The sequence below is a fragment of the Stenella coeruleoalba genome, assembly GCF_951394435.1.
Source record: "Stenella coeruleoalba genome assembly, chromosome: 18".
Lineage (NCBI taxonomy): Eukaryota > Metazoa > Chordata > Mammalia > Artiodactyla > Delphinidae > Stenella > Stenella coeruleoalba.
This window is the reverse complement of record NC_137164.1, coordinates 8922975-8947175: the sequence shown is the minus strand read 5'-3', so window position 1 is coordinate 8947175 and position 24201 is coordinate 8922975. Positions and strand designations below refer to the sequence as shown.

Genomic DNA, 24201 nt, shown 5'->3' with positions numbered 1-24201 from the left:
GTTTAGGACCATTTTGTTAAAATCCCTTTAATTAATCATTATAATTATTATTGCTACTGTTTTTGTTTTATACATCAGTTCTTATTTAGAGCATTTCATTGTTCACCAATACTTCTTACATTTCACTTCTTTCAAGTTCAATTGCCATTATTCTGAAGTACTCAAATAGTAGTTCTTTCAGGAAGGATCTATTGACAAGTTGTATATTTAATGTCTTAATTTCACTCAAATTGGATAGCAACTGTGTGCCAGCATATACAGTTATTTTATCTCAGTACTTTGGAAATATAGGTCCATTATGTTCTGGCATCTATCCTTGCTACTGAGAAGTCAGCAATCAGTTTAATGTTTATTCCTTGTTAAGGGCTATGTCTTTTCCCTCTGGATGCTTTATAGATTATTTCTATTTTGTCATTCTACAAATTCTCCAAGATATGCCTACACTGGGATTTATTTTTATTTATTCTGTTCATGACACTTTTGTTACCTAACTCATAAATTTACGCTTTTCGTCAGTTCTAGAAAATTTTAAGCAAATATCTACTTGAATATCATCTCTTCTCCATTCTTACTCAGTGTTCTGCATCACTTTTAAATATACTGGACCTTTTCATCCTATTGTTTATGTTTTCCTTAACTTTACCTCACTGTATCTGTACAATTTCCTCAGCTCTACCTCCTAGTTCTCTAAATATCTTTTATAATCCAAAAAATATTTTGATGTCTATGAACATTTTTCATTTCTACTTTTCCTAACCATAGCTTCTTCTCCTTTCAGATGTCTAGCTATCATACTTTTTAACTCTTATGCTTCTAGAGATTAAAACATAAAACTGTTATCTTTAATCCTTTTATAGGTATTTAATGTTTTTATCTAATAAATATATTATCTGAATTTTTACTTAGTGTCTGATTTTCAGTATTGATGGACTTCTTAAAAGTTTGGAAATTTTGGATTATGAGGTCATTTTTAATGAAGCATTATATTTGTGAATGCTGTGTAGCTATAAATTTAAGTTATATCTTTCCAGAAAGGTCTTAATTTTGCAGAGACCTTTATACTGGTGAATCACAGAACCATATTTCCAACTGCTTACTAGAGTGTTAGTCATTTTCAAAGAACGAAACATACAAAAACACACACAACACCCACACAACTTGATTAATATCACCCAGGCAAGAAATACTTGTGTCATCAACATATCCTTTTCTCCAAGTTAGTAAAGACTTCCCCTTTCTTTGTGTGTTTTTTTTGCAGTATGCAGGCCTCTCACTGTTGTGGCCTCTCCCGTTGAGAAGCACAGGCTCCGGACGTGCAGGCTCAGCGGCCATGGCTCACGGGCCCAGCCGCTCCACGGCATGTGGGATCTTCCCGGACCAGGGCACGAACCCGTGTCCCCTGCATCGGCAGGCGGACTCTCAACCACTGCGCCACCAGGGAAGCCCAAGACTTCCCTTTTAATTTCACCCCTCCCCGCCATCTACACCGTCACTGTCTTTTACCTAAGGCCTTACTTGTGTTCCTTGAAACATAATCCTATACAAAACTGAGTTATTACAGATACTTTATCACATGTACTAACTCTGTTATTTCTTCATTTAATTAGTGACTAATAAGTGTATCATGTTTTATTAAACACAAGTGATGTACATTAATATTAATCAATAAAAGTCTCCAGGGCTTCCCTGGTGGCGCAGTGGTTGAGAGTCCACCTGCCGATGCAGGGGACACGGGTTCGTGCCCTGGTCCGGGAGGATCCCACGTGCTGCGGAGCGGCTGGGCCCGTGAGCCATGGCCGCTGAGCTTGCACATCCGGGGCCTGTGCTCCGCAACGGGAGAGGCCACAACAGTGAGAGGCCCGCGTACCGGAAAAAAAAATAGTAATGATAAAATAAAATAAAAGTCTCCAAAACTATAAAGCAGGATAAATTGCATTTTAAACGTAAGCAAATTCTGGACCCTAATATTAACAAGCTTTCGATACATTTCAATATATATTGCTACTTACCTTATGGGCAGGTACCAGATTTACCAAAACTGTATCCAAAAGCTCCTGAGATACTGTATCACCTTCACAAATAATAGAACTCATGAGATCCACCATATGCATATGAACTTTCTGATTGTGGCCATTGCTGAAATTCAAAATTGATATTTCATTTAAAGTATATCTGAAATTTATAAGATTTAATCATAACATAGAACATTACACTTTATTTTAAACTGATACTCAGGTATTAATTAAATCAAATTCTACATATTCATTTAAAGCTTCCCTCTCTTCCAAATCTTACAATAGCATCCAAAATATTTTTTAAATTACATTTCCAGGATTACTTTTTCCTAATTTTTACCAGTCTCACAATCAAAAGTAATTAAATCAAATGCAACTTTAGTTTTGCCTTAAATTCAGAAAATCAAACTACTTTGCGGAAGTTAATTCTAGTAGATAAATTTAAGGAATACACAAAGAACTCAACTATTCACATGAATTAAGGAGTCAGTAATATGTGATTTAAATAAAAGAAAATAACATAAGCCAAAATAAATTTTATATTGGCTATAGATTACCTTATGCCACTCTTATATTATTCTCTACAGTACAGAATTAAGCTGTATTCACTGTCCAAACATCTATAAAAATTATGTTAATGAGTTCTTAAGTTATAACTCTTAGCCTTCCAATATTCATCATAGTTAACAGTTTATGCAGATTCACCTGTAAGTTAAAAATTCTTTACATTTAAAAAAAGATTATATTCTTTGTAAAGTAAACTTACTTTATAACTGAAAATAATGTTCTGTATAATTGGGTAAAAATTTCATTGCTGTCTTCCAACTCAAAGCATATGTTATATGACTTGACCCAAGCAATGTTCTAAAAATAAGACATAAAAAAGGAAAAGGGTAAAATTTTAATTAGTAAAAATATACAAGCACAAAACCCAGTTTAAAATGTCATCTCAAGATAGAATATATTGCTTACCTCAAGTAAATAAAAATACCTATTGAATTGTGGGCTCTTTGTATCCTCTAGCCCCTTCAACTGCCTTGTTATAAACATAAATATATCCTTTAAAAAAAAAAAGACAAAGTTTTGTTTAGATTATGAAAATATCCACTAAATTCCTAAAGATAATTCAGCACTCATGTGTATCTATCATGATAAATTGTAAAGAACCAGTTTAAAAAAATTCTACTTGGCTGGAATTTTTTAAATGTGCATCATCATGAAAACACCAAATATCTTACTGCCCTTTAAAGGAAAACGGTAAATCATTTACTATGATCTTAAAGTAGAGAAAGAAAAACACCTTACTGTAGGTTAAAAAAAAAGACCTGAAAATGGAGTAAACTAAAATTTATGCTGTCATTAAAACAAACAGGTTGCGATGACTGAGAGCTGAACTGATCAGGTTTGCTGGAATAGCACTATATATAGTAATTATATAGCAAGAACATGGTTTAGGAAACTTGAAATTCCAAAATAAAATCACCAAGTGAGAAGACAATAGATTGCAGAAGCTTAGAAGTTTTAAAAAGACCCACAGAAGTTAACTCGTCAAGCTTCCTACCTTGTCATTATAACTACTTGTTCTCCCCTACCATTTATCAATCTATCCCCATCTCTTGCTTTCGGTTTTTTACTGCACACCCCTTTATACCTGGGTAAAAATAAGTTCAATATCACTTTGAGTCAAATTTTTATGACGATAGTTTTTGAAAAATTTGGAAAAGGTTAAAATTATTAAAGCTAATTCTACAAAGGAAGCATGTTAATCAATCAAAAAGAAAAAGATGTTTCCCTCATAAGTAAAACGATAAACAAGCATTTCTTAAAAGGGAAGAAATAGGATATGCAGATTACTGAGTAGCTTTTCAAGAAAAATACTATCACAAGTACATCCTTCAAAAATGGTTACTTTAAAAAAAGGTACAGTTACTTTGTTAGTAGTACTGCATAAAATATGTCCTCCATGAACGAACCCTTTCTGGTTCGACTAAGAGAGAACAACTGCTGTACTGAATCTACCTGGAGATGGAAAGACAATATTCATTGATCATCTCTCTAACAAGCACTGACCTAAACATGAAGCTGGGTATATAAAAAGGGTTTTCTGATGACAATAACAAACTGACAGTGGAAAGGTAAGGATCAAAGTGTCACAATTTTCTATTATTACTACTGTAGACAAAAATACAAACTTGATACTAACCAAAACAGAGTGAAAACTATTCTATAAGTATTCAGAAACACCCTCAAATAATTTTTAATACTACCCCAATAAAAGAAAAAAGTGGCATTTAAAATAAGAGCCAAAAAAATTGACCAGAGGGGGAAAGCGGGTGGGGGGAAGAGGGATGGTGGGATGAATTGGAAGATTGAGATTGACATATATACACTGATATGTATAAAATGGGTAACTAATGAGAATCTGCTGTATATAAATAAATAAATTAAATTAAAAAAAAAACTGACCAGAAAAAATAAAATGCTTAAAAATTTTAAGCTAGATTCTAAAAACTCTAATTTAATCATACCTCTTCAATATTCTTCTCAAAAACTGTCCTATTATTAATAGAAAAGATTTGTAGCTATTCTTTTGGGAGGACTTTCATTACCCCAAAGCCTTGAGACAGATCACTGATAACGCAAACTGAGAAATCCACGAGAGGTAGAAGAAATCATGTAGCAGCACTCTTAAGTTAGACTTCCCTCTTCATGAGAATGCCAACAAAACATCTAGTGAGGACGAGCCACAGCCCACAGTCAACCAAATACAATTACTCCTTAAACCAATTAAGTACCTCAAATTAAAGGTTCACAATTAGAAATCAGGATATACATCTGGGTACACAACTCCACAGGCCAGCTCATATTATCTACTTTAAGTCTCTCACCATTCTCAAATCTTACAATTCAATTTTACTTGTAGATGACAAATATTGTCCCCTACCTCCCCCATCCTAAGATATATGAAACAAGCGTGTCCACGGCAGTTTGGGCATTCCTTACTGGAGTCTTGGCTGACTTGATCAAATGAGCAGGTTCCTCACTCCAGTTTTTAAGAAGCAACTCCCTGAGTTCAAGAACCGAGTCTGGGTTGTTTTTCACCAAGGTAAACCCAGTTCCTGACATATAATAACTAACATCAATATTTGTTAAATGAAATAAACCTAAATTGTCTTTTTGTTCCATACTGGGTCATCTTCCTAGGGACTCATTTCCTAACCAACAGTTTCCACAATTATCTTTTATTATTGTTGGCTTTTCTAATTTTCTTATAACTTGCCTCATTCAATAAATTTTTGCACAGCTCTACTTATTTTCATGCTTTCTACCCACTGGATTAATCATGCTATTCTCCTTCTTTTCTCATCTTTTAAAAATTATTTCATTCACATGCCTTTACTTACAACTACCATAACCAAGTACTAAGTGTGCTTTCTACCTTTCATTAAAATTTTGTTCATTGTATTTTCTTCAAAACAATTCACATCACACCTTACATTAAGTGAATTAGGATTCATATATTATAAATTCAGACTTACACTAGATACTGTGTTTTAAATAATGAACATGGTCTTCAATATGAATTTTTAAAAAGGAAAAGCAAGTGTCCCCAACTGATACTGAAATACCACTAATGATGACATAATATAAAAAGTATAGGGAATTCCCTAGCGGGCCAGTGGTTAAGACTCGGCACTTTCACTACTGTGGCCCAGGTTCAGTCCCTGATCAGGCAACTCAGATGCCATAAGCTGTGTGGCATGGCCAAAAAAAAAAAAAGTATAGAAGACACTTTACTAATCAACTTCTTATTCTGAAGATCAGAAATTGTTTTACAAAATTAAATACTAATGGGGGGTAGGAAATTCTACAGAAAACAGAAGTACAATAGTTTAACAAAAGACTGCTGCAGCTAATGTCAAAGAATCTAAAGAAATAATCGAAATACTTTAATTCCCATTTTAGACAGAAAGATAAAGTATCAGTCAATCTTGGCAGTTCTTTTAATCAGTACTTGCCTTTAATTTATCAGGGGATGTGTAAGGAGCTTCAGGAGCATAAATCCTAAAAATATCAGCAAGGCAGCAGGCTACCAGTAATCGAACATCTTTATCAGGATGCTTGAGGAAAAAATCTGAAGCAAGATGTAAAGCTAGGTTTAAATAGAGCTCCTTTTCTTCTTCAGAGTCCTGGTCCATATCCATGAAAGTTTTCACAACCATCTATATAAAAACAAAATAATCAAATAATGAAATCCTCCATGTAAAAATATATTTATTTGAAATAAAAGCCATATTAATTACAAAGGTTAACTTCCAATAAATACACTTTCATGTTTCCCCTAAAAGTATCTATCTGAGAGAACAAGACCTTTCTGAACTATAGGGCAAATACAACTTTTCTTTAAAAGACTAAATAGGGCTTCCCTGGTGGCGCAGTGGTTGAGAGTCCGCCTGCCGATGCAGGGGACACGGGTTCGTGCCCCGGTCCGGGAGGATCCCACATGCCGCGGAGTGGCCCGTGAGCCATGGCCGCTGAGCCTGCGCGTCCGGAGCCTGTGCTCCGCAACGGGAGAGGCCACAGCAGTGAGAGGCCCGCGTACCACAAAAAAAAAAGACTAAATAAAATACTTTTCATTTACCCATCACACCTGCTAACCAGATTTTAAAAGTTTAAAAGTAGCTTAACATAGTACTTCTAGTCTCACTTTTACAACACTGAGCTAAAAAAGAATATATAAACATTCAAGAAAGGATGACAAAGATGAATCCCTAAACATTAAAAAGCTACCATGAAGTAACTACTGTAGCATCCAATTAAATATTTCTTGTACCACAGTTAAAGACAATATGAGATGGACAATTCATTAGTAGGACTCAATGGCATGTATGGAGTGAGCAGAAGAAAGCAAACATTTACATAAAAGAAGTGGGATGGAAACTACAATGGTGAAAAATCATATAGTTTGAATTCTGTGAAGAGCTTTCTCTAATTTTAGTATCAGCAGTCACAAGGAAGCCTCAGTCTGTACTATTCCTACTTCACGTAAGACTTGACAAAATTGCTGAACTCGTCAGGGACATTTAAACACAACTTTAATGCAAAGGTGACAACCTGGCATCCACTAGGTGGCGCTACAAATACTAATCAACAAGTAGGGCTGGACTTGGTCTTTGAGACATAACTGCATGGATTTCCACTCTGCTGTAGAGTTAGACTTCTGACTAATGAATTGTCCAATGTATTACTGAATTCTCAGAGCAGCTGTGGGTAACAGCGTTCCTCACAGAGCAGACCCTCAGTTCTACTACACCAGAGGCCAGAACCATCAGTAGACTAATCTTTCCAGTCTGACACTACAATTAGTTTAAGGGTACAATGTCCAGGGCTACTCTCCTAACTTTTTAATTTTATTACTTTTAAGATATATGCTTTGATGGCTTTGATGTATTATGAAAAAAGACAAAAAAAAAAAAAAAGCTATATGCAAGGAACTCTTTCTTTCCCTGGAATCGCTTCACAAGAGTGAGAGATTCAGTATATTTTGAATAAAATGTTATAAGAAATTCTAGAAATTACATAAACAATGACACTTTACATATTAGCAAGTTTTTATAACTTATAAAACTTATACCTGTACTTGTACATATCAAAAATTACCATCATCCCACATTAAATCCTTCCTATATTTCTCCAAGACGGTTGCTATAAACAGTGGGCAGTGTAAATCAGGAAAAAAGAAAGAGAAGAAAAGTAACCAGATTATTGCTGAGCAGAAATGTCTACAAAATAATGAAAGCTTACTACAAGCACTAAATGTGAGCACTGTGGAAATCATTCCACCAAAACTATCAATAAAGTTTATTCAAGGGCTAGATAATGGGAACTCCTCAATACTCTGACCAACTCAAATGGTGTTATAAAACTCATGAATAACTCATATATGAGTCCTCTAAATTAAAAAAGATGTCTGAGAAAATATCATCCATAAAAGACACTAAATGCTAAATGCTTGTAAGTATAGTCTCTGTGTTCAATGTTCATTTCTTAGCAAACAATAAGGATGATATCATTGCTGAAATATAAACAAATCTGAGGAAATAAATGTATTCTTTCTCTAAAAACTTAATAGGTCAAGAAAATCTAAATACATAGAAATGAAAAATTTCATATCTAGGGTTTGTAGCTTAACCATTTTTTTTTTTTTTTTTTTTTTTTTTTTTTGCCATACACCGGCCTCTCACAGTTGTGGCGTCTCCCATTGCGGAGCACAGGCTCCGGACGCGCAGGCTCAGCGGCCATGGCTCACGGGCCCAGCAGCTCTGCGGCATGTGGGACCTTCCCGGACCGGGGCACGAACCCGTGTCCCCCGCATCGGCAGGCGGACTCTCAACCACTGCGCCACCAGGGAAGCCCTGTAGCTTAACCATTTTTAATAAAATATACACAGTTCCCAACTAGATATAATACCCACATATTGGTAAATTTAATCTGCTCAAAGATGTCTTTTGCTTTAAATAACAAACACCTTATATCTGACATTCTAATACTTTATGCACAGGATATAATACTAAGATTTTATGTGAAACTTACAATAGTACTAGGGTCTTTTTCCTCTAATAAATAAACCATGCAACAATGAAGTAGTACTTCAAGGCTCCTGGGTCTTCAATGATTAATTAAGGTAAGTCTTTTACACTTGAAATACTGGTAAATATTGATAATGATATAACAAGCAACATGTCTAGGTAGATACAACATTGAACTGAAAAAAATGCTCAAAAATAAAGACCATCTGAACTAATCAGCTTAACAATCTTCTTGGCCACTCTGCTCTCTTAACCATTTTAATCACGGAGACTATCACTGCCTCGAAGACAAAGATGAAATATTATTCAAACAAATGTGAAGAGAGTCTAACCATACAGTGACTGCCTCACGAATGGAAGTTCACCATCAGTCTTGACTCACTGCTGTACATCAGAAGCAGAGAGCTAAAAGTAAAGCTCTTTAACCTACTTTCAAAATACAAGAAAGTAAAATACAGCCTTAGTATTCAGTAGAATTAAAATTTCTTTTCTCAAATTAAAATGGTTGCTTTTATGAAATAAATGAGATATAGGAGGAGACAACTTTCTGAAGATAATAATGAGTATAAGCGTATTGTGGGTTTGTTCTTTATACCCAAGTATAGACAGCCCTAGAAAATGTAAGCTTCACCTTTCTAATTGCACTCCCATTAACAATAGCTAAGGAAACCCTACAGTTCTTTATCTACTCCACTCTCTTAGCTCCTAATTACAGCTAATTAGTTTTGGCCATGAGACATTTTCTGCTTTGATTTGCTTGAAGTTGCCCTAACAAGATACAGCCCTATGTGATTTCCACAGGTGTCCTCCACCAGCTCTGCTTATCCTAAACAGATGTGCAAAGGACATAACCCAATTTTACTCACCTTTAACCGTCTCACCATTTCCTCTTTAGATATTTTATCTGAGATTTCCTTGACACCAGGAGGATAGGTAATTTTTCCATCATTGGTCCTTGTCTTTGAATGAGCCATGATGGAAATATCTTTACCCCTAAAACGAGAAAACTATTAGATGCAAACCAAAAAATAAGTATCAACAACATTCATAATAAACATGAAAAGGAATCTCTCCCTACAAAAAATTATAACTACTTCCTAATTTATAGTAATTCACTTATCTAATTAATGAAAATCATTTTACTGAATATTTCCCCAATTTTTAAAATTTTATTTTTACTTTCCATTAGTGGCAAGCTAGGTTATTTGCACTGACCCTCCAACAAAAAAACTCTAAGTGATTTTATTTACTTACTTATTTACATATATATAAAATACACACAGCATTTTTTTTAATAGCACCACAAATTACTTGGGCCAAAATCTAAGGGAATTCAGGAACCCAGAGAACTAAATGGAACTTTATATCCACTTACACCCTGAAGGCACCTGCCAACCCTGTCAAATCCAGAGTTCAGTTTTGCTGATCTTATGGAAAAAGAAGGACAGAGTCCTGTCAAGGAAGAACATCAGAGACCCTCCTGACATTAATGTAGAATACTACCCCAACCCAAAAAAGATAATACCTGCAAAGGAAAGAATTAAACCAAGTCAACATGTGCCCATGCTGCCATTACCACCCACAGGGACAGCAGAGAAGGCTGCCTTGGTATTAAGCAGAGCAAAGTAATAGCAGATACAAGGGAGGAACAGCTAATTAGTTTTGGCCATAAGCCTACACATTTGCTGAGGTTCACACTGCCTACATAGTCCAGAGAACCTCAATACAAGAACTCAGTGACCCTCAACTGGTAACACCCCCATAATATAAGTACATTCAAGCCCTCCTAGAGGAGGGCACCTTCATGCTACACTTCAAATAATCCCCATATGATGTTTCTAGGACAATAAGCATTATCAAGTCAAAAATAACCAAGCATCTAAGCAAGCAAGGCACAATGAGCAAGAACCAGCAGAAATACCAGACCCCCCAAAACTTCAAATATTACAACCATCAGATGGAATATAAAACTACTATACAACTGTATAGTAGCCCTTGAACAACATCGGTTTGAACTGCATGGGTCCACTTATACACAGAACTTTTTCAATAAATACTACAATACTACACAGCCTATGGCTGGTTGAATCCGTGGATGTTTGTAACAGTGAATACAAAGGGTCAAGTATAAAGTTACACGTGGATTTTGAACTGCGGTTGGGGGGGGGGATCAGCACTCCTAACCTCCATTAGTTCAAGGGTCAAATGCATTTATAATTTTAAAGAAATAAAAGATAAGTTTAAAAATCTACAAGGAATAAAAAAATTATACAGTAAATTAAAAGATATGAACAAAAAAGACCTACTAAAAATGAAAAAATACAAAAATTGAAAGTAAAAACTTAATGGATGAGTTTATTAGCAGATTAAGAAAAGCTATGAGACTTAATGAGCTACAAAAGATGTCCGAAGAAATTATCCAAAAATACAGAACAGAGAAACAAAAAACTGCAATACACAAAAGAAAAAGTAAAATAGCTTAACTTATGATTCATGGGAGTACCAGAAGAAGAGGAATAAGGCAGAGGCCTCTCTATGAGGTGAATATCATAAATACCAATTCACAAATTCAAGAAGCCAAACAGAATTAAGTTCAAAATAATAATTCCAAAAAAACACACAAAACCTTATAGAAGACATATTACCTTCAAAGGAACAGTATTTAAACTAATAGTGACTTCTCACTAGCAACAATATAAACCAGAAGACAGCAAAATGTCACCCACAATGTGGTTAAAGAATATAATTGCAAAGCTGAAGTTTATATCCAAGGAATATAAGTTTTAGGAATACAGTGAAATAAGGACAAATGAGCCAGACAAAACTTGAAATGTATAATAAATTACTATATATAGTACTTAGAACAATATTTAACATATATCAGTATATTATAATATGGTATATATGGTGTACATGATCACATTAAAAGATCAAGATTTTTAAACTTCAATATAGAGAGATTACAAAAAAATTTTTAAATAACGATATGAGATACTGAAAGTAAAAGGATGGAAAAAAAGGATGCAAACACTAAACAAAATAAAGCACTTAAGCGAAACATAAATTAACAAGCATAAATAAGTAGGCCCCAAGATACACTCCTTGGTATTTACTCAACGGAAACACATACCTGCGTCCACTACAAGACATAAAGATGTTCATAGCAATACCATTCATATTAGTCAAAACAGAAAACAAAAATACCTATCAACAGTGGAATGAAGATACATTGTAGTATAGTCATACAATGAAATACAACACAGTTATGAGGGTGAATAAGCTACTGCTTCACACAATATGGATTAACATTACAAAGAAAGTTAGGTGAAAGAAGCCAGATATAAAACACTATACATAAAATATGACTACATTTCCAGAATTCAAAAATAAGGTAACCTAGCCGATGATGTTAAAAGTTAGAATAGTGAATTCCTTTGGTGGGAGATGTAACTTGAAAGAGGAGTAACAGAATATTTCTTGGGTACAGGTAATGTTCTACTTATATATCTGGATGCTGGTCACACTACTGTTTTCACTTTGTATAAAGTCACAGAGCTAGCCATTTATAATTTTTATACTTTTCTGAATTATGCTATACTTCAACAAAAAAAAAGAAAATCTCCAAACATTTAAAAATGTAAAGTGCTTTCTAAGAATCAATGAATCAGGAGTAAAGAAAAAAAAATAAGCGTAAGATCAACAAAGTAAAAAATCACAGGCCAATCTTACAATTTTTGACATAAAAACATTTAAAAATTTAGACAAACTGGAGAAAACCTATACCTTACCAAAATTTACTCAAGAAGAAAAAATGCCACTAAGAAAGAAAATCAATAATCAATAAACCTTTCCACAAGGACAAACACCCAAGGCTACATGACTTTACTAATGAGTTCTACCAAATAACTGAGGAAGAAATAATTCCAATGTCATATAAATATTTCCAAGGACGAGAAAACAAGGGAATCCTTCCCAACTAATTTTATGTAACTAACTAGCATAACCATGGTACTAAAACCCAATGAAAAAAATAAGAGAAAGGAAAAACAATCACAGACCAATCTTTTCTGTGTTTACAGATACAGTATTTTTAAATAAAATATTGAGAAACCAAATGTAGCTACATATAAAAGACTGAGTTTAATCCAAGGAATGCAAGGTTGAATTCATCATATTTACAGATTAAAAAAGAAAAACCGTGTGATAAGGTCAAAAATGAAGAGACAATGATAAAAATTCAACATCAATTCTTGACTATAGAACAAAATAGAAGAAAAAGCTCAACAAACTAAAATTTATATGAAAGTTTCCTTTATCCGAGAAAGGTAGGGTGCTATAAACACCCTACAGCATAAATCACATTTACTGATGACCTTTTGAAAGTGTTCTACTTGTTTTTAGGACCTGTAAAAACATACCTGCTATCATGACTTCTATTTCACACTGTAATAGAGATGCTAGTCAACACAGGAAGAAAAAGGCATCCAGTATAAAGATACAAAGTAAGGAACAAAACAGTCATTACCTGCAGATTACGTGATTATGTATACAGAAACTCCAAAGATTTATAGATAAAACATCAGAATTAGTAAAATTGAGTTTAACAAGGTTGTAGAGTAGAAAAATCAACATGCAAACATCAATGACCTATAGCTAACAAAATACTTCACGGCAAAAGACTGAATAATTCCTCTCAAAATCAGAAACAAGACAAGGATGTCTGCTCTCACCACTCTTATTCAACGTAATACTGAAAGCCCTAGCCAGCATAATATGGCAAGGAAAAGAAAATAAAGGCATACAGATTGGAAAGGGAGAAGACATGACTGTCTATACAGACGATTCCTGGGGAATCTTAAAAAAACAAAAACTAGTTCATCAAGATTACAGGATATATTGGACTTCCTTGGTGGCACAGTGGTTAAGAATCCACCTGTCAATGCAGGGGACACGGGTTCAAGCCCTGGTCTGGGAAGATCCCACATGCTGCAGAGTAACTAAGCCTGTGCGCCACAACTACTGAGCCTGCACTCTAGAGCCTGCAAGCCACAACTACTGAGCCCATGCGCCACAACTACTGAAGCCCGCGCACCTAGAGCCTGTGCTCCGCAACAAGAGAAGCCACCGCAATGAGAAGCCCATGCATTGCAATGAAGAGTAGCCCCCGATCTCTGCAACTAGAGAAAGCCCACGCACAGCAACGAAGACCCAACACAGTCAAAAATAAATAAATTTTTTAAAAAAAGATTACAGGATATAAAGATCAACATAAAAATCAAATTTATTTCTATATACTCCCAAGAAACAGAAACCAAAGTTAAAAGCACAATACTACTTTCAATCACTACCCTCCCTAATATTAATAGAACGTTTTAGTGCAAACCTAATAAAACATATACAGAAAAAAAAAAGAACATATACAGGACTGGTATGCTGAAAATTACAAATCACTGATGAAAAAAACCACAGAAGATCTAAATGAATGGAGAGATATACTATGTTCATGGACCGAAAGACTCAAGATTCTTCCCCAAACTGACCTATGGATTTACGGATTCTAACAACATCCCCGCAAGATTTTTCATAGAGACAAGCTTATTCTAAAGGTTACCTAGAAAGACAAAGGAACCAGAAGAGGTGAGCTAATTTTAGAATGAAGTGAGAGGAACTCATTCCACTAAACTTTAAAATTTCCTATATAGCCGGAGTAAACAAGACAATGTGAATTTGGCAGAAGAACAGACACACAGATCAATGGAACAGAACAGACAACCCAGAAAGAGATCCACACAAGCACGTCCAACTGATTTTTTTTTTACAAAGATACAAAAACAACTGAATGGAGCAATAACAGACTTTTCCACATATAATGCTGGAGCAACTAAATGTAAAGACTAAAAAAACAAAATAAAAAAAGACCTAAATACCTCTTTTTTTTTTTTTTTTTTTTTTTGCGGTGTGTGGGCCTCTCACTGTTGTGGCCTCTCCCGTTGCGGAGCACAGGCTCCGGACGCGCAGGCTCAGCGGCCATGGCTCACGGGCCCAGCCGCTCCACGGCACGTGGGATCTTCCCGGACCGGGGCATGAACCTGCGTCCCCTGCATCAGCAGGCGGACTCTGAACCACTGCGCCACCAGGGAAGCCCCCTCATACTTTTATACAAAAATTTTATATAGATCATGAACTTAAATATAAACTGTAAAGCAAACAAAAAACTTTTAGAAAAAAACAGAGAAGAAAATCTTCAGTACTGAAGCCAGACAAAGAGTTTTTAGAAATGACACCAAAAGCAAAATCCATAAAATTAAAAATTGATATATTGGACTTCAAAAATTAAAATCTTTTACTCTGTGAAAAACTGTTGAGAATGAAAAGATAAGCTACAGAATGGGAAAAATATTGAAAATACATATATGACAAAGGACTTATATCTAGAACTCTCAAAAGGATACTATAAAAAACCAAACAACCCAATTACAGGATGGGCAAAAGACATGAACAGACATCTGAACAGGATATACAGATAGCAAATAAGCACATGAAAAGATATTCAACATCATTAATCATTAGGGAAATGCAAATTAAAACCACAATGAAATATCACTATATACTATTAGAATGGCTAAAATAAAAACTAGTGATAATATCAAACATAGGCAAGAAAGCAAACAAAATGAATCTATCACACATTGCTGGTAGAAATGTAAAATAGTACAGCCATACTTAAAAACAGTCTGGTAGTTTTTCATAAAACTAAACATGTATTTACCATACAAACCAGAAAATGCACTCTTGGGCATTTATACCAGAGAAATGAAAGCTTCTATTCAAACAAATCTGTACAAGAATGTTTATAGCAGCTTTGCTCATATACCTTAAAACTAGAAGTAATCAAAATGCCCATCAATGGATGAATGGTTAAACAAACTCTGATAGATCTGCATAATGAAATACTACTTGGCAATTAAAAAAAACTGTTTTACTGATAAATGCAATAACTTATTACTGAAAGAGCCAATCTCAAAAGGTTATATACTGTTATGCTCCCATTTATTTAACATCCTCAAAAACGACAAAACTATGGACATTGAGGACAGATTAGTGGTTGCCAGGGAGCATGGATGAGCATGACAAGTAGCACAAGAGAATTCCTTTACAGTTCTGTATGTTGACTGTAGTGGTGGTGAAATGAATCTATACATGGGATCAAACTACACAGAGGTACACATACACATACAGGGAGAGAGAAATAGCGAGAGCAAGAGCGAGCAAGCATGGAAAAAAGTGAGAAAACTAAGGTCTGTAATCTAATCAACAACACCATGCTAATGTTAATTTCCTAATTTGATATTGTGCTACAAGTTACATAAGATGTCACCACTGGCAGAAGATGGATGAAGGGTTCACAAGACTCTAGGTAGTATTTTTGCAACTTTATGTCCATAATTATTTCAAAATAAAAAGGTTTTAAATGCAAAACAATCAATTATATTTATATAATAGCAACCAAAAACTTTAAAAATACAATTCACATTGAAATGCATAAACTACCCAGGAATTAATCTCACGAAAGATGTGTTTTACAGAGAAAAATCATAAAGCTTTATTAGTAGAAGTTAAAGAAAATTTAAATAAATAAAGAGATATCTTGTTCACAGAAGTCTCAAATATTATAAAGATAGCAAATCTTCCCACACTGATTATGGAGTCACTACAGTCCCAATCAAGCCCAGGTTTTGATATTTAAAGAAAGATGACAAGTTTAATTTTTTAAACTCGTAAATTTACATGACATGTACATTCAAAAGGCCAAGAATAGCAAGATACTGAATACTTAAGAAAAACACAGTGAATGGACTTTTCTACCAGATATCAAATCCCTTTAGAAAGCTAAAGTAATTTAGATGGTGTGGTATTGGAGCAGAAAAAGATCAATGGGAAATATTAGCCCAGAAATAGACCCACACAACGTGAATGTAATATATGAATACAGTGGCATGGCACATCAGTGAGAAAAGGAGAAAACAAAATTAGAAGTTCTAAATATTGCTTAATATTTTAACAATATTAAGTCTTCCAATCCATAAACACTGGATGTCTATTTATCTGTCTTCTTTTATTTCTTTCCCCAATGTACTGTAGTTTCCAGTATGTAAGTCTTTTACCTCGTTAATTTCTAAGTAATTTGTTCTTTTTGATGCTATTATGAAGGGATTGCTTTGTAAAATTTTTTTCCATATAATTCATTGTTAGTACATAGAAATGTAACTGATTTGTTCATTTTGTATTCTGCAACTTTACTGAATTTGTTTATTAGTTCTAAGAGTTGTAATAGGGTCTTTAGAATTTTCTACATATAAGATCATGCCATCTGCAAACAGATTAAATTTTACTTCCTCCTTTCCAACATGCATGCCCTTTACAGTTAGCCCTTCATACACGAGTTCCACATCCTCACAGTCAACCAACCGCAGATTTAAAATATTCCCAAAAACATTCCAGAAAGTTCAAATGGCAAAATTTGAATTTGCCACATACAGGCAACTATTTATGTTGAATTTATGCTGTATTAGGTATTATAAGTAATCTAGGGATGATTTAAAACATATGGGAAAATCTGGTTATATGCAAATACTACACCATTTTATACAAGAGAATTAAGCATCCTTGGATTTTGGCATCCAAGGGGGATCCTGGAACCAATCCCTGACGGATACCGAGGGATGTCTCTATTTCTTTTTCTTGCCTACTTGCTCTGACTAGGGCTGCTAGTACTATAGTGAATAGAAGTGGCAAGAGTGGATATTCTTGTCCTGTTCCTGCTCTAAGAGGAAAATTTTTCCATTTTTCACCACTGAGAAATGCAAATCAAAACCACAATGAGGTATCACTTCACACCTGTTAGGACAGCCAAAAAAAAACACGAACAAAAGATAAAAAAGTTTTGGCAAGGATGTGGAGAAATGGGAACCCTTGTACATTGATGGTGGGAATGTAAAATGATGCAACCACCATGGAAAAACAGTATGGAGGTTCCTTGAAAAATTAAAAATAGAACTATTATATGATCCACCAATCCTAATCCTGGTTATATATCCAAAAGAATAGAAATCAGGATCTCTAAGAGATAACTACACACCGATGTTCACTGCAGCATTATTCACAATAGCCAAAATATGGAAACAACCTAAATGTTCAACAGATGAATGAATAAAGAAAAAGTGGTGTATACATACAATAGAGTATTATTCAGCCTTTAAAAACAAAGAAAATCCTACTATTTGCAACAACATGGATGGACCTGGAAGACATGCTGAGTGAATTAAGTCAGACACAGGACAAATACTGCATGATTCCATTTACATGAAGTATCTAAAATAGGCAAACTTATACAAGCAGAAAATAGAATAGTGGTTGCCAGGGGATGCGAAGAGGGGGAAATGGGGAGTTGTTATTCAACAGATATAAAGTTACAGTTATGCAAGATGATTCAGATCTAGAGATGTGCTGTACAACACAGCACCTATAGTTAACAAGACGGTATTATGCACTTAAAAATTTGTTAAGAAGGTAGATCTCATGTTAAGTCTTCTTACCCCTTCCCCACCCCCAAAAAAAGGCAAAGGACACAAGGAAACTTTTAGAAGTGATGGCTGTGTTTATTACCTTGACTGTGGTAACAGTACCATAGGCGTATACATATTATGCATATGGCTGCATGTCCAAATTATGTGTATGTTCAAGTTGCATACATTAACTATGTGCAGGTTTTTCTGTGTATCAATTTTACTTCAATAAAGCTGAAGAAAGAGGGGAGGGGAAAAAATGAAGAAAGGAGGAGCGGGGAGAGGAGGAAGAAGAAGAAAAAGAAAAGAAAAGAAAAGAAAGAAAGAAATGGCCAGTGGGCAATTAGATCTCCAGAGAAATGTCTGAGCTAGAGACAGATTTGGAAATCCTCGCTGATAGATAAAACCAGGGGCACATGACAGCATTCAGGAATGTTTTTATAAAGTGACAAGAGTGATAGGCCAAGGAAGAGATGAGAGAAGACCCATCTTTGAAATGGGAAGAGGAAAAAGAGCTTGCAGAACAATCTGAGAATGATCAAAGAGGCTGGGGCTTCCCTGGTGGCGCAGTGGTTGAGAGTCTGCCTGCTGATGCAGGGGACACGGGTTCGTGCCCCGGTCCGGGAAGATCCCACATGCTGCGGAGCAGCTGGGCCTGTGAGCCATGGCCGCTGAGCCTGCACATCCAGAGCCTGTGCTCTGCAACGGGAAAAGCCACAACAGTGAGAGGTCCGCGTACCGCAAAAAAAAAAAAAAAGAAAAAAAAAAAAAGAGGTGGGCGGAGGACCCAGAAGGAAGCACTGTCAGAAAGGAAGGAGCACACCAAGTTTCAAGAAAGGAAGTGGCCAAAAGTACTGGATACTGCAGAGAGCTCAAGATGAAAGCTTAAGAAGAATCCAGTGACAGATTAATTATAAATTGGCATGAGAGATATTACTGGACTGATAAAAATGTTCTAAAATTCGATTATGGTGATGGCTGCATATCTCAGTAAATTTTATGGTATGTAAATTACTCCTCAATAAAGTTGTTTAAAATTTTTTAAGTTCTGAGACACTTTCATATCTCTATGGAAAAAAAAATGACATTGTACCCATTATCTCACACCATATACAAAACGAATTCCAGGTCGATTAATGACCTAAATGTTGAAGCAAATGTAAAAGCTTTTAGAATATAATGTAGGAGAACAACTTCATGACCTCAGATTAGGAAAAGCAAGAATCAAGCCCACAGCTGTCTGTGTTCCTTCAACCAAATAAGATATTCAGCAAATGCAACAAATCATTCCACAGGAAGGTTAAGTATAAACATGACAGGATTCCCAGTTTTCCACAGAACCTGGAATAGAAGGAAGTCTCTCTGCCTTACCTCAACAGGAGCAAAAGTTGTTCATCTTCCATAACAACAGATATACCATTGTGACCACAGACCGCAGCTAAATAATGTAGACATGCTGCCTTCGGAGAATACACTGATCCATATAGTCAAAACTTTATCAAGTGCCTATTACTTGCATGACTTCTTAGCAGTGACTAGAGGGCAAAATGAGGTAAGATAGATCTCAAAATCTACAAAGGAAATAGACTTTCCCCCTAAATAATTAAATCACAATGAATTCTGAAGTTATCAACAGAAATAACAAAAAATGAGCTTGGAAAAAAAAGACTGAAAGAAAACCCACTTCCATACGTAGATGGGGATGAAATATTAATAATATACAGAACAAAAGGACAGAGAAAACAATTTGAATAAATCTTAGAGAAGAAAGTTCAGAATTTGTTACTGGTCTAAAACCATGACAGAAGGAAAAAGTAGAAGGAAGTAAAGAGAGCTAAGAAGGAAAAGACAGAGCCAACAGAGAAGCAGGTTACTCAGTTTCTACTTCAGTTTTATAAGCAATAGTATTGTAAGCAGAGGTTTGAAATACATCTGTGAATATTCACAGGCTGTTTCCTCAGAGTAAGATAGACTTAACTGGCCTCTCTCTACCAAGCAAACTCCATGTACATTAAATTCTCAAGTCTATGTTTAAACTTCCCCTGACCTCTCCAGGCAGAGCTAGGCTCCTTTCCCTACAGCTAGGCAAACTCTGAACATATCATAATTAGCATTTATCACATCATATTTAGTAAACTTATTTCTATGTCTGTTTCTCCTACTAGACTGTAAGCTCCTTAAGACGAAGAGAGTATATATCATTTTAGGCATCCTTACAGAGCCTAGAACAAAGTAGGTGCTCAGGAAATACTTGCTGAATCAATGACCAGAACTATTTTAAGAGATGGTGGCTCCAACAGGAAGTACAGACTAGACAGAGGAGAAATCAAATACACTAAAACCGGTTAGGAAATTGCTACAAAGTTCCAGGTAAGAACTAATAAGGTGCAGACTGCAGGCAATGACTGGAAAATAAGAAAACTGATGCAAAGACCATGAATGATTATTTGAGAGAAGTAGAAGACGATTACAAGATTCAAAGCCTTTGTTCCTGGAAAGTCAATTACTGAAATATTTACCGAGATTTTACTTGGTGTGATATAGCACTCTAGGCACTAGGAATACAATGGTAAGCAAAACACATACAATATATGCCCTCATTATAGCATAGATAGGGAAAACCAGAGAGAGATCAAATCAAGCCTTTGGAAACATTAAGTTTGGAATACAAGGCAACTGGAGATGTAGCGCTGAAGTTCTAGAGAAAAGTCAACGACAGAAAATATTTTAGCTCATGTTTTGTGGGCTTACAATATCAGTAAAAAAAAATGTGTAGGGTGAGCTGAGATACCAAGACTGAACTTTGAACTTTGAGAAATATCTATATTGATGGGGGAGAAGGGAATCAGGAAAGAAAAGAGGGTCAAGAAAGACAGAAAAATAGTTTTTTTTAAACTAGAAAAAAATGAAGATTAAGAGGTGGTATATAGGGTTAGTTACTTCAGAAATACACATCACTGGTACAAAATAACCTCAGCAAATACTCCCTTGGACTTGGTAAGTTGATCTCTTTAAGAACTTTCTGGAGAATAACAGGAATGAACACCAAATTACAAGGTAAGAGAAAAAGGGAAAGGAGAAAGAGAGAGACGAAGGGGAGCAATGCAGAAGAAGAAAGGAAGGTTACAGGAAAGAAATAGGATCTTCAATTGTTATCTGAAGTCAAAGGGAAAGATACATTAATATATAGTTGCTCCTCTGAGGTAAAATAGTGTCAAAGAAATTTTTTGACATTCATCTTTGTGGAATTTCAATAATATACATTATGGTAGAGCAGATACACTGATAATGAGAAAATGATAACTTAAAAAATTATTTATATAAAACTGACCTGTGTCAGAATCCATTTATACACAGCATATAAATGTATATAGTATATATGTATATATTAATTTCAAATATCATTATATGCATGTTGTTATAAATATTTATATTTTGGGGTCTGGAATGAAAAAGAAACATCAGTAATTTTAAAAATCATACTAACAATCCTAGAAAAGAAAAAAAAAATGAAATCATCATTCTTCCTCTGATACTACCAGATGTAAATAAATGTTCACAAGATGAAACTAATAAAGACTGCAGTAAAAATATTTAAGATCCTTTCAATGAATGGAAAAAAAGAACAAAGCATTCACTGGATTAAAGAGCAAGGGTAAGAGCAATAGCAATAGTCATTTTTTAATTGATCTGGGAATAAAGAAGGTATCTGCCATTTTCATGATGATTTTTCTTAAAAATCCAATATGTGACATGTTCAGAGACACAGAAATCAAATCAAGCCACTACTAGAATCTCTACTTGGCCACGTTTATGAAAAGCTGTTTTTCCTCCTGGGACTTTACTGCAGGTTTAAGGTGGAATTAGAAGGAAGGTGGAATTAGAAGGAAAACAAGATTTTGCGAAGAGTCTTACAATTGCAAAAGGCAGGCTTCCCAGAACCGGTACCTCTTATAACCAGCAGATGGTGCCCTCCATAAATACAATGCTTCCAGTACATAGTCATTACATAGTATAAGAAGTTGGGTTTATTCTTGGCCAGAGACAACTAAAAAACTAATGAGAGTGTGTTCTAAGAAAAAATAGACAAAATAAATTACGTTATTCTCCCCTAAATATATAACCTTAAGACTACATTTACATATTTTCCAACTATTATAAAAAGCTTTTTTCCATATAAATGGAAACTCACCATTCAGCTTGAATTATCTTTATTAATTCAAATTAAGTATATTTAATAGTTATTACTATATGTTCTGGTAATACAAAGTAATTTTTAATGCTTTAGGAAGTCCTTTTAGAAAGCAGGCCCATTTTGTTCATATTTTTAGTGTTTATTTATAAAAGGTTAAACATATGGTTACTCTCTTGCCTACATTCTTTTTAAGGACCATCAATGTTACAGACAGGAGTAGTATTAAACTAACTGGTTCAGACAGAAAAAGAGCCTCAGGCCCTAGAACTCCTCAACTAGCTCCAGTTTCTAATAACATGAAGTGTTGTATCAAATCCCTTTAAAGTAGTATTTTTATATAAATAATGATAATATCTCTCATTTACTGAATGATTGGTATTTTGGAGTTAGTAGTCAGCTCAATGTCCCATTCATTGACAGGATAAAATTACGTACTTTCTCTATTCACATCAAACCCCAAGCACACATTCTTGTACAACCCCCCACTATCAGCAGACTGCCTCTACTTCATTGAGAAAACAGAAGCTCTGTCAAACAGAAACTTCCCCAGTCTCCCACTACTAAATCTACTTGCCTATCTACATTTGTACCTATTCCCTTCTTCCTTTATGTTACCAAAGAGTTGGTAAGCCTCCTCACATCAAAAACTAATCCCTTCTCAAGTGCACAGAATCCCATCCTCTACAGGTCTCTCAAAGACTTTCACTTCATTAGTTATCTCCTCTTTCCTCAGCATCAGCATCCTCCTTCCCTCAGTATTCAGTGTAAGTACTCTGTTCTTGAGTGGACAGAAGGCATTCAGGCAGGAAGGGAGAGAAAGTACAACATGCCTGCTTAGACTACAAGTACCCTTCCAGCTACTGTCTTCTCTCTCAAATTACCTTCATACCCAAGCTTCTCAAAAAGTAATCTGCACTTCTTCAGTTCCCATTAGCTTTTCATACTAATCCAATCTTGTTTCCAGGATCCTCCATCACCAGCAATAATGCTTTTGCCATAATCAGTGTGACCGACTTCAAAAACGAGAAAAGATTTTTCTCTTCCCTGTATCTACACCCTTGCAATGTGACTTTGTGGATCCTCCCATCAAGAAGAGTGTTTTTCCAGCCCTTGAATCTGAGATGGTCTTATGACTTGCTTTGGTCACTGGGACACTGGCAAGCTTAAAAAGTGCTTGTGCTTTGGAGTTTATTGACTTACTGTTCTTGGAACTCTGCTCCTAACAAGTGCACAAGCACAGAAGTTATCCCACTAGAAAGTGAGAGCTATAGAGAGAGTCCCCAGTTATCCCAGCCATGATCATGATGAACGAACCCAGCCCCAGACAAACCATCAGGTGACGACAGACACTTACCTGTAGATATATGAGCAAGCCCAGGTGAATCAGCTAAGGCTAACCCAGATGAGTAGGACCACCCAGCTTAAGCCAAACTCAAGCTGCCACCCTGAAGAACTGGGAGCTTAATAAATGATGGTTGTTTTAAGCCATTAAGTTTTGGGGTAATTTGTTATGCAGTAATAACCAACTAAAAGTCATCACTACCCTCCATGTTGCCAAATCAAACGAACACTTTTCTAATCCTAATTTTATTGATCTGAGCAGTATGACACACAGTTGACAGCAGCCTCCTTCCTGAAACACTCTTTTCCTTTGATTTCTACTACACTTTACCTTTTCCTGATTTTTCTCCTACCTTTCTGGCCACTGTCTCCTTTGTTTCTTTCTCCTGTATCCAACCTCTACATATTAGCAATTCATCAGACCTCAATTTTGTCCCCTCTATTCACTTTTTGGTCTTTGTGTTTTTCTTCCAAGGCTTAAGCCCTAAGCTTTC

General features: G+C 35.2%; 1 protein-coding gene across 6 annotated transcripts in view; it reads right to left on the bottom strand.

Moving 5' to 3' along the window:
* Positions 1 to 24201, bottom strand: part of PDS5B (PDS5 cohesin associated factor B) — a 194971-nt gene that overhangs the window by 111082 nt on the left and 59688 nt on the right. For all 6 annotated transcript variants that reach the window (XM_079902880.1, XM_079902882.1, XM_079902885.1 and 3 more), the window contains exons 2-6: positions 9472 to 9598; positions 6035 to 6238; positions 2988 to 3074; positions 2782 to 2879; positions 2010 to 2136 (exon numbers count right to left, since the gene is read on the bottom strand). In XM_079902880.1, coding sequence (XP_079759006.1) covers positions 2010 to 2136; positions 2782 to 2879; positions 2988 to 3074; positions 6035 to 6238; positions 9472 to 9579 — 624 coding nt within the window. In that variant the 5' untranslated portion in view covers positions 9580 to 9598. The remainder of the gene's footprint in view (positions 1 to 2009; positions 2137 to 2781; positions 2880 to 2987; positions 3075 to 6034; positions 6239 to 9471; positions 9599 to 24201) is intronic.